Here is a 10,563-nt window from a genome sequence, read left to right as displayed (position 1 = left end):
GGATGGGATGGGATGGGATGGGATGGGATGGGATGGGATGGGATGGGGGAGAAGGTTTGGGAAAGGAAGGGAATTCCCGATCCACTGGGAATATTTGGGAAGGGAAGGAGGGCGGAGCTGTGCCAGGAGCAGGGATTGACACCAGATCTCTCCATCCCATGGGAATATTCGGGAATGGGAGGGTGGGAAGAGCCTCTAAATTTAATTTCCTTCCCTGCCCTTCCCTTTTCCCGCTTTTCCCAGACTCGGAGGGCGTTTTCCACGACCTGGACAGCGACAGCCTGGGCCCCCTGGGCGACTGCCTCCTGTCCGGGGCCGATCCCAGCCTGCTCCAGGCCCGGCTCGGGAATCCCATCGACCGCCTGTATTCCATGCAGAGCTCCTACTTCACCTCCTGACCCTGGAAAAGCCCTTCCCAGGAACCTCGGGAATGCTGCTCCCGCCTCCGAGCGGGGCGAGGGGATGGGGCGGGACTGAGACCCTCGGGATTGTTCTCCCCGGAGGAGCCGACGGATGGATCCGACCTCTCCCGGCGTTTTCCATCGGGATGGGCATTCCCGGCTGGAATCTGGTGGGAATTTCCCCCTTGTTTTCTATCCCGAGGGGGAATTTTCTGGCCTTTTCTCTCGGGTGAGGGAATTTCTGGCCAGAATCTGTCGGGACTGGGGATTCCGGGCTGGACTCCTGAGTGAATCCTCCAGCATTTTCCATTGGGACCAGGAATTTCCAGCCAGAATCCATCAATATTTGGGATTTCCCCTCATTTTCTATCAGGACTGGGAATTTCCAGCCAGAATCCATCAATATTTGGGATTTCCCCTCATTTTCTATCAGGACCGGGAATTTCAGGCCAGAATCCATCAATATTTGGCTTTTTCCGGCATTTTCCAGCATTTTCCATCAGGAGCTGCAATCCCTGCCCGAAATCCAGACTGAACCTTCCAACATTTTCAATCAGGACCAGGAATTTCGGGCCAGGATCCGTCAGCATGGGGAATTTGGGGGCGGAATCTGCCGATATTTGGGATTTTGAGGCCGAATCCCTCGGGATTCCCCCCCCCGGTGCCCATCCCAGGCTGTCTCCCAGTATTCCCAGCACAACTCCAAGCCCTAATCCAGCTGGAAAGGCTCTGGATCTCCTCCCTCCCGGGTTCTGTCCACGATTCCATCACTGAGATGGTGTTTTTAGCCCAGTTTTTTTCAGGAATGACCCGGGATCTCCCCAGAACGACTCCGTTGTTGGAATTCCCAGAGAAGTTTTCCCAGGAGCTGTTCCAGCCGAAGGAATAAAATCCTCCAGGATGAAAACCTCCCCCAGCTCTCTGACCGTTCCAAGGAGGAAATATTCCCGGAAAGGAATTCCCAGGACTGTTCCAAGAAAGGGAATAACGACTTACTTTGGGATCTGCAGAGTCGGGAATCGGGCGGGACAATCCCAAGGATTTGGCCGACGGATTCCTGGATGTGCTTTTGTCCCTGAGCCTCCACACGCTGATTCTTCCAGGTGGGAACCTCCTGGAGGAACCGAAAACCAGGGAAAAGGCAGATTTTTTGTCGGAGGGAAATTCCCTGGAACTAAAAATTCCTCGTGTTGGTGGTGCCGAGATTATCCCGGACTTCTGGGATCCGCCTCTTCCCATCCACGGACAACACTCCCAGACAGCTGGACACTGGTTTTTTGGGAGGGAAGGGGGGAGATTTTTCCCAAAAGACCAGATATTTATGGCACATTTTTGCCTGGAAAGGCGAGTTTGGGATGGAATCGGGAGAGTTCCCACCATCCCAAATCCCAGAATTCGCCTCCTCCATCCGTGTGTTCCCTTTGGAGGCTCCTGCCCTCGGGACGGACTCGGTTTAGGTGGAATTCCAGGAGAATCCACGGTGAAATTGTGGAAATTTGATGTTTCCCCCCCCCAGATCCCACTCCCCGAATCCCTCCGGATGCTCCCCGTGATCCCGTGCCGGTGTTTTGGGAATTCTCTTTTGCATGTACGTTGGAAAATAAACCCTCCCATGCCCCAAAAAAGCCAAGTTTAACTGGGAACGTGGGATTTTCCTGCCTTGGGAATTCCAGGGTGGGGTTCCTTTCCCGGGGGTTCAGGAAGCAGCTTCCCGAATTCCCGGGTTTGGCTTCGTTTCCCAGTTTCCTGAGCTCTCTGAAAACAGCTTGGGAAAGGCATTGGGAATATCCCATGCTCCTCTGGGATTTTATGGATAAACAGATTTAGATTTTAGGGATGAACAGACTCAGATTTCAGGGATAAATACATTTGAATTTTGGGGATAATAAATAATTTTGAGTTTAGGGATAAATGATTTCGATCTTAGGGACAAACGTATTCAGATCTTAGGGATAAATACACTTGGATTTTAGGGATAAACACACTTCCAGCCGTTCCAGGTGCTCCCCCTTGGCTGGGAAGGCTTCCCAAGGGATCCTGGGAACGCTTCCCCCCCTCTGGAATGCCCAGGTGTGTCTCCCTCTCTCCCCTGGACCGGGAGGATAAAAAGTGACCCCAAACCCCTCTGGAAGTGGCAGCAAAACACCCTCCGAGAAACCCCCTGGACGGGATCCAAGGAAAACAAAGGCTGGAATGTGGCTCTGTCCACCTCTCCCTGATTTACGGCCGCCCGGAGCCGGGGGAAGCCGAGCGGAAAACCAGGATATTTTTCCGGCTGAGGAATTAAAGCGGATTCCGGGCGGGTCCCTCGTCCCGGGATCGAGGGTCATCCCCCCCTTTTGGGGCTTGGAAAAGCTCCACCGGGAAGGAAAAGCGGCACCGACACCGGGAAAAGGTGGATTTGGTGTCCCGGGAGCTCCGGGAGGAGGAGGGAAAACAAGGAGGGAATGGATTGATCCCGGGATTTGGGGGTTTTTTGGGAGCACGGGAGCCCTTGGATCTGTTAATTCATTTCCCCAGGGATGTTGGGATGAGCTGGGAAGTTAAATCCGGGAAAAAAACCAGCTTTTAGGTGGTTTAACTCGCAGGAAAAAACAGGGATTTGGCTGGAAAGTGGAGTTGGGAGGAATGAAAAGTGGGAAAATCGTGGAATTAGGGGTGGGAATCATGGCAGGAGACAAGGAATTGAAGGATTAAAGTGACATAAAAGGATTCATGGGAATAAAGGACATTTAATTTTTAGGGATCAATAAATTTAATTTTTAGGGATAAATGACTTTGATTTTATGGATAAACAGATTCAGGTTTTAGGGATGGATATATTTCGATTTTAGGGATAAATAATTTACATTTTAGGGATAAACACATTTAATTTTTAGGGATAAATTTATTCAGATTTTAGGGATAACTATTTTTAGATTTTAGGGATGAACAGATTTCCAGTGAGGCCCAAAAATCAGCTGGATTTGGGCCTGGCTGGACCCTGGATAAGGATCAATGTATCCCAGGAATGGGGTGGATCCCTTGGGATCGGGATCAAAGCCAGGGGGGTTTTTAAATGCCCCCCAAACAGGGCTGGAAAGTTGGGAAAAGCCTCTCCCTGAGAATTCCCGAGGGAATTCCTGCTCCCTGCACATCCCTGGTCAAGTTTAATTCCCCCCAAAAATTCTCCTGGGAAGCCCCAATCGAGTCCCAAAAACTCATTTCTCCTCCCCCCCCCAAACCGGCTCAAATTCCCAGGATTACCCTTTTCCTGGGAGACCTCCACTCCTGCTTTTCCAGGGATTTCTGACCTTGCTGGCAGCATCCTGGAGTTTTCTCACATGGATCCCGCAATCCTGGGGCTTTATCCCACTTTTCCTCGAGTTTTAATGGATATTTTCAGGAATATTTGGATTTTTTTCCCCCCACTATTTATAGCCAGAAATTCCTGGAAAGACCTCAAGGCTCCCAAATCCCTGTTTTTCCCGGTGGGAATGGCTCCCTCTGCCGTCCCAAAGCAGGAGAGATCCCGGGAATCCCATCCCTCAAAAACTGGGAGTTTTCAGATGGATTAATTTGACTTTTATGGCCCCAAAGTATCCCTGAGCTTCCAAGGGCAGTGGGAAGAGCCAGGAATGGTTCTGGATCTTGGGAAGTGGGCGGGTTTTCTTGGGAAAAAAGGGAAATAACTATCTTTGATTCCCAAAGGAATTTTTGGAAGCATTCAGGTGGAAGAAAAACAGGGAAAAAGCGGATTTTTTTGGGTCACCTTCCAGCCCATCCCGAGGTTCCTGCGGAGCTTTGGAACTTGGAATTTATTTATTTATCTGGTTTTTTTTGGGTAAAACCCGGAATTCCCTGGGAAATCAGAGCTGTCAGGAATGTTCCTGCACTCCAGGGAAGCGGATCCAAGGAATCCCTGTGGGCAGAGCTGCACTTCCTTTTCCAGAGGGGGAAAATCCGGGACTGGAAGGAGATTCCAGAGGACACCAAGGCTTTTCCATCCATTCCCAGAGGCATACCTGAAGTCCAAGGATTCTCTAGGGAAAAACAGCCCAAAAAAAAAGCAGGAATAGGATGAGTTTAAGATCCCTTCTGACCCCAAAAATTTGTGCGGGATTTCACGGATCTGGGAGGATTTTGGGAGGTTCTGATCCCACTTTTATCCCAAACATCCTTCCCCAACGTCCTCCCTCCCCTGTTCCCTGAGGCAGGAGGGGATTTGTGTGGGATTTATGTGTCCGGGTGTCCTCTGGGGGGTTCCAGCCGCAGTAAGGAGCCTCTCCATCCAGTGGGAACATTCCTGGGGGTGCCGGGGCTCCCCTCAGGGCTCACTCAGATCTCCCCTCAGGGCTCATCTCAGGACTCCCCTCACCTCAGATCTCCCCCAGGACTCCTCTCAGGGCTCCCCTCAGGACTCCCCTCAGATCTCCCCTCAGATCTCACCTCAGGGTTCCCCTCAGATCTCCCCCAGGACTCACCTCAGGGCTCACTCAGATCTCCCCTCAGGACTCCCCTCGGATCTCACTCAGGACTCCCCTCAGATCTCCCCTCAGGACTCCCCTCAGATCTCCCCCAGGACTCACCTCAGGGCTCCCCTCAGATCTCCCCTCAGGACTCCCCTCAGATCTCCCCCAGGACTCACCTCAGGGCTCCCCGGGCTTCACTTGGTCGGCGCAGAGCAGGAAGGCGTTGGCGTGGGGGTGGCAGCTCCCGGCGCTCCCGGGGTGATCCCGCAGGCAGCGCTCGAAGGCCGCGAAGGGCTCGGCACAGTCCCGGCGGATCTGCCGCACGATGGGGCTGGGGGGGCACGGGGATGGGTCAGGGGGGCACCGAGATGGCACCGGGGGGAGAGGGATGGCACTGGGAAGGCACCAAAGGGACGGGGATGGCACTGGAGGGACAGTCCCAGTCCTTCCCAGTCCCTCCCAGTCCGGCACTAACTGTGCCGAGGTGCGCTGGGCAATCCCAAACCCCATCCAGTGACAATCCCAGTCCTCCCGGTGCCCATCCAGTGACAATCCCAGTCCCTCCCAGTCCCGCACTGACTGTGCCGAGGCGCACTGGGCGATCCCGAGCCGCAGCCGGTGACAATCCCTCTGCCAGGATTCGGGACTCGCGGCCACGCAGCGCCCGTAGCGCTCCAGCTCCGCCCCGCAGTGACGGGCTGTCAGCTCCAGGGCCAGTTCCCTGCGGGAATACCGGGAATGGGAAGGTCAGTAATGGGGAGGACACCGGGAGTCCCGATGGTCCCGTTAACACCGGGGGGGGACACGGGGATTCCGTTAACACCGGGGGGGGACACGGGAGGGTCCTTTTAACACCGGGGGGCACACGGGGGGTCCCGATGGTCCCGTTAACACCGGGGGGGGACACACACGGGGTTTCCGTTAACACCGGAGGGGGTCCTGGGAGGGTCCTGTTAACACCGGGGGGCACACGGGGGGTCGAAGTGGTCCCGTTAACACCGGGGGGCTCCTTAAGCCGGGGTGGGACAGGCAGAGGGGACCCTTCCCGCCCCGGCCCCGCCGCCCCTTTACTCACATGACGCCGCCGCCTCCGCCCGCACTTCTCCAGCGCGCATGCGCCGCCGCCGCGCTTCCGCCAGTACCGCTCCCCGCGCACGCGCGGGCGGAAGCTCCGGGGCGGGGGCTCGGAAGCGGAAGAGACGGGCCGAGGGCGGAGGGAAAATGGCGGCGGCCGCGGCGGCCCCTCAGGACGAGCTGGTCTCGTCGGTGACGCTCTACCGGCGGCGGCCGCGCCTCCTCCGCGCCACCGTCCTGCCCTTCGCCGCCGGGCTCTACCCAGCGTGGCTGTGGCTGTGGGGGCCGCGGCTGTGGGGGGCGCAGGGGGAGCAGGAGGAGGAGGAGCGGGGGGGGCCCCCCGAGGCGGCGCTGCTGGCGCTCGGCGCCATCGCGGCACTGCAGCTGCTCACGGCGCTGGCGGGGCTCTGGTCCGTGCACGCGCAGTGCGCGCTCACCTGCGTCAGGGTGAGCGAGGGGCAAAGGGGGGACTGGGGGGCTGAGGGGAAAAGGGGGGGATTTGGGGTGCGAGGGGCCTGAGGGGGGGAGTTTGGGGTCTGAGGGGGATTTTGAGGGATTTGGGACAGTGGGAATTTGGGGTTTGAGGAGGATTTTGGGGGGAATTTGGGACTGAGAATATTTGGGGTTTGGGGGGGATTTGGGACTGAGGATATTTGGAGTTTGAGAGGGATTTTGGGGGGATTTGGGACTGAGGATATGTGGGGTTTGAGAGAGATTTGGGGGGGATTTGGGATCCGAGAGGCAAAGGCATTAAATCCCTTTAAGGTGCCCCTTTCCCTGTTTGTGTCCCTGAACTCCTTCCCTCGATGCCCAGGTGGGAATTTCGGGATTGGGAACATTCTCTTTGGGATGTGTTGATCCCAACCAGCGCTCCTGGGCAAACCCCGGGATGGGAATTCCCATTTTTTCATCCCTCCCTCCAGGAGCCGTGTCCCAAAAAAGCCACCTTGGCCAAAGTGGTGCCGACCCCCAACAACGGCTCCGTGGAGCTGGTGCCGCTGCACCGGGATCAGGTGAGAGGATCCGCGGGGATCGGGAATTCCAGGAGATTCTGGGAGCTGCCGCCGGCTCGGAATTCCTTTTAGTCCTGTTAATTAGCAAAAATTACGGTTTTAATCACGTTAATTAGCAAAAAATCAGCTGGGATGGGTCTGACTTGGGGGGGGTGTTTCCACCAGCAGGGACAGATTGGGATTTTGGGAATGAATTTGGGAATTCTGCCCTCTCAGAGGTGAATTATCCCCGGGGCTGAAGGTTTATGTTGGATGATTTTGGACCTGGATAATGTTCAATTATTTTATCCTTTCCCAGGGCGAGGACGGGGAGGAGGCTCTTTCCTTCGAATTCCAGAAAATCAAGTATTCCTACGAAACCAACGGGAAGAGACAGTTCCTGCCCGTGGCCTTCCCGGTGGAGTATCCCCTGAGCTACTACCAGAATTCCAGAGGCTACCAGGAGGACAAGGAAATCCGGGCAGCAGAGAAGAAATATGGCACCAATAAGTGAGTTTTCCTGGGGTTTTTTTTGGGGAGCCAAAATATCCCCGTTTGGCAGGAAAAACCAGGATCAAACCGGAGTTTTAGTCCCGGAGTTGGAATTTTAGTCATTCCCAGGGTTTGCTCCAGATTCCTTTCAGGGCAGAGAACAGCTGGATTTGAGGGATAAGGTTGGGAAGAGAAATAAATAAGGATTGGGGAGAGGAAGGAATAACGTTGGGAATGTAGATTGGGAAGAGGAAGAAAAAGGAATAAAATTGGGAAGGGGAAGGAATTGACTCAGAGTAATTAAAAACCAGGAGATTTTTCTCTGGAAGTGGTTTTTTGGGATGGCATTTTGCTGAAATCTTGGAATGCTCAGGGAAACAAGGATGGATTTCCTGGATTTCCTTCCCAGGGCTGAGATGGTGGTGCCAGAATTCTTGGAATTGTTCAAGGAAAGAGCCACAGCTCCCTTCTTCGTCTTCCAGGTAAAACGTGGAGACAGAAAGGGGGGGGAAATTCCTTATTCCTGCTAAAAAACCAGGAGCATTTATGGATTGAAAGCCAGGAATGAGCTGGGAAGATTCCAGGAATCAGGAATATCTGCTGGATTGGACCTTAATATTGATTTATTCCTGGGAGTGACCCTTTTGCCCTGGGATTTTTCCAGTTTTCTGGAATTCTTTAAACAAGATGATTCCTTAAAATTCCCATTCCAGTCCCCAGAAATTCCTGGAATTTAAGGGATTCTGACATGGATTGGGACAAACAATTCCTGACCCCTTGGGTGTTTCTGGGAGGGAGATTTCCTGCCTTTCCGATTTCCCTCATGAAATACTGAAATTATCCTGGATAAACAAAGATACATCCTGGATTTTAAGGAATTCTGGCCTGGATTGGGATCATTCCTGTCCCTCCAGGTGTTCTGTGTGGGGCTGGGGTGTGGGGACAGTTCCTGACCCCCGGGTGTTTGTGGGAGGGAGATTTCCTGCCTTCCCAGTTCCCCCCAGTGAAACACTGGAGTTATCCCGACTGAGCCGAGCTGCCTGCCGGGTTTTCCCGGGATTTTCCAGGTGTTCTGCGTGGGGCTGTGGTGCCTGGACGAGTACTGGTACTACAGTGTCTTCACCCTGTCCATGCTCGTGGCCTTCGAGGCCTCGCTGGTGCAGCAGCAGATGCGGAACATGTCGGAGATCCGCAAGATGGGCAACAAGCCCTACATGATCCAGGTAAATCCGGGAATTCGGGGGGATTTCCCTCCTTTTCCCGTGTTTTTATGGCTAAAACATCCCTTTTTTGGGGGTTGCAGGTGTACAGGAACCGCAAGTGGCGCCCGATCTCCAGCGACGAGATCATCCCGGGGGACATCGTGTCCATCGGTATCCGGGGCCTCATTCCCAGGGATTCGGGGCATTCCCGGCGTTCCCGGGGGGTTGGGGTGGGTTGGATCGGGGTGAAAAATCCCACGGCCGCTTTGGTGGGATTTTAATTCCCATTTCCAGGGTTGGATCTCTTGGAGTCTTGGTTTTAATTCCCTTTTCCGAGGAACCAGGAGAGAAATCCTTGGGCTGGAATCTCTTAATTCCCATTTCCAGGGATTTTTAATTGGTTTTAATTGATTTTTCAACTGATTTTTAAGTCGATTTTTCAATTGATTTTAATTGATTTTCAATTGACTTTAATTGCTTTTGAATTAATTTTTAATTGATTTTAATTGATTTTTGTTTTATTTTTCATTGATTTTAGCTGATTTTTAATTCGCTTTAATTGATATTAATTTATTTTAATTGATTTCTCATTGATTTTAATTGGTTTTCAAATGATTTTTCATTGGTTTTCATTGCTTTTGAATTGATTTTTAATTGCTTTTAAATTGATTTTACCTTGATTTTCGTTGCTTTTCCCCTGGAATTTTTCCCCGAGGTGGCAGAGGGTCCCAGGGAAGGCTCTTTGCTGGTTTTTTTGGGGCTGATTTGGGTGTTTTTGGGCCAGGCCGTTCCCCCCAGGACAATCTGGTGCCCTGTGATGTTCTGCTGCTGCGGGGCCGCTGCATCGTGGACGAGGCAATGCTGACAGGAGAGTCCGTGCCCCAGATGAAGGTGGGGATGGGGAACAGGGAAAGGGGAGGGAGAACCCTCAGGAACTGGGGAGAACCCTCAGGAATTGGGGAGAACCCTCAGGAACTGGGGAGAACCCACAGGAACTGGGGAGAACTCACAGGAATAGGGGAGAACCCACAGGAATAGGGGAGAACCCAGAGGAATTGGGGAGAACCCAGAGGAATTGGGGAGAACCCTCAGGAATTGGGGAGAACCCTCAGGAATCAGGGAAAAGAATCAAAATTTATCAGGGAAAACAGCCAAAAATCAGGGAAAACCCCTAGTTTTTCCTGCTTCTTGTGCCAGTGGGAGACTTAAGAAGTATAAAATTTATTTTTGTTATTATTGTTGTTATTATTGTTGTTATTATTCCGATGGATTTCTTTGGGAAGGGGCGAGCCCCCCAGCCCCACCCTCCCCACAGATTCCAACCCTTGCACCCTCCCTGGCACGATCCCGTGCCGTTCCCGTTTTCCTTGCTCATCCCGGGGCCCATTCCCTGTTTCCCTGCTGCAGGAGCCGGTGGAGGACCTGAGCCCGGAGCACGTGCTGGACATGGAGAGCGATTCCCGGCTCCACGTCATCTTCGGGGGCACGCGGGTGGTGCAGCACATCCCGCCCCAAAAGGCCTCCTCGGGGCTCAAACGTGCGTCCCTGGCCCCCCATTCCCGCTGGGAATGCCGGCAATTCCCATGGGATCCGCTGGGATTCAGGGGTGGTGCTGTGGCAGCCTGCTGGCACTAATTAACGGCCTGGTTAATGAGCTGGGGGGAGCTAAATGAGCCCCTGGGGGGAAGGAGGGGGGAGCTCCGGGTGCTCCCAGGCTGGAGGGACCCTGGAGTAGGTTTGGTATTAATTAATTAATAATTAATGAACTAGTGTGATTATTAATGAACTGGGAGGGTCAAATAAACTCAGTTCCTCTGGGGGTGCGAGGAGGGGGCAGCTCCTGGGCTGGAGTGACCCTGGAGTGACCCTGGGGAGATTCATTCCAGGCTGGAATGACCCTGGAGTGACCCTGGAGGGATTCACTCCGGGCTGGAATGACCCTGGAGGGATT

General features: G+C 53.7%; 3 protein-coding genes across 4 annotated transcripts in view; 2 read left to right on the top strand and 1 right to left on the bottom strand.

The window, feature by feature from the left end:
* The window catches only part of LOC113960502 (LIM homeobox transcription factor 1-beta-like), a 16,766-nt gene extending 15,775 nt beyond the window's left edge, over nt 1-991 (top strand). Inside the window, exon 8 of the mRNA XM_027670107.1 lies at nt 244-991. Coding sequence (XP_027525908.1) covers nt 244-398 — 155 coding nt within the window. The 3' untranslated portion in view covers nt 399-991. The remainder of the gene's footprint in view (nt 1-243) is intronic.
* The window catches only part of CHCHD5 (coiled-coil-helix-coiled-coil-helix domain containing 5), an 8,998-nt gene extending 3,017 nt beyond the window's left edge, over nt 1-5,981 (bottom strand). The window contains exons 1-5 of one of the 2 annotated variants that reach the window (XR_003532041.1): nt 5,928-5,981; nt 5,433-5,573; nt 5,029-5,183; nt 4,406-4,423; nt 1,398-1,515 (exon numbers count right to left, since the gene is read on the bottom strand). Coding sequence is in view for 1 of the 2 variants with exons in the window: in XM_027670106.1 (XP_027525907.1) it covers nt 5,030-5,183; nt 5,433-5,573; nt 5,928-5,929 (297 nt within the window). In the remaining variant the exon portion in view is untranslated. Of the gene's footprint in view, nt 1-1,357; nt 1,576-4,405; nt 4,424-5,028; nt 5,184-5,432; nt 5,574-5,927 lie in introns of those variants that run through there. The other variant, XM_027670106.1, reaches the window with a different exon arrangement.
* The window catches only part of ATP13A1 (ATPase 13A1), a 15,660-nt gene continuing 11,060 nt past the window's right edge, over nt 5,964-10,563 (top strand). The window contains exons 1-8 of the mRNA XM_027670098.1: nt 5,964-6,373; nt 6,850-6,939; nt 7,238-7,428; nt 7,820-7,892; nt 8,478-8,633; nt 8,714-8,783; nt 9,397-9,503; nt 10,020-10,149. Coding sequence (XP_027525899.1) covers nt 5,966-6,373; nt 6,850-6,939; nt 7,238-7,428; nt 7,820-7,892; nt 8,478-8,633; nt 8,714-8,783; nt 9,397-9,503; nt 10,020-10,149 — 1,225 coding nt within the window. The 5' untranslated portion in view covers nt 5,964-5,965. The remainder of the gene's footprint in view (nt 6,374-6,849; nt 6,940-7,237; nt 7,429-7,819; nt 7,893-8,477; nt 8,634-8,713; nt 8,784-9,396; nt 9,504-10,019; nt 10,150-10,563) is intronic.

The sequence above is a fragment of the Corapipo altera genome, unplaced genomic scaffold, assembly GCF_003945725.1.
Source record: "Corapipo altera isolate COAL_440 unplaced genomic scaffold, ASM394572v1 285, whole genome shotgun sequence".
NCBI classification, from domain to species: domain Eukaryota; kingdom Metazoa; phylum Chordata; class Aves; order Passeriformes; family Pipridae; genus Corapipo; species Corapipo altera.
The sequence above is the reverse complement of the archived record's forward strand: the minus strand, read 5'-3'. Positions and strand labels throughout refer to the sequence as shown.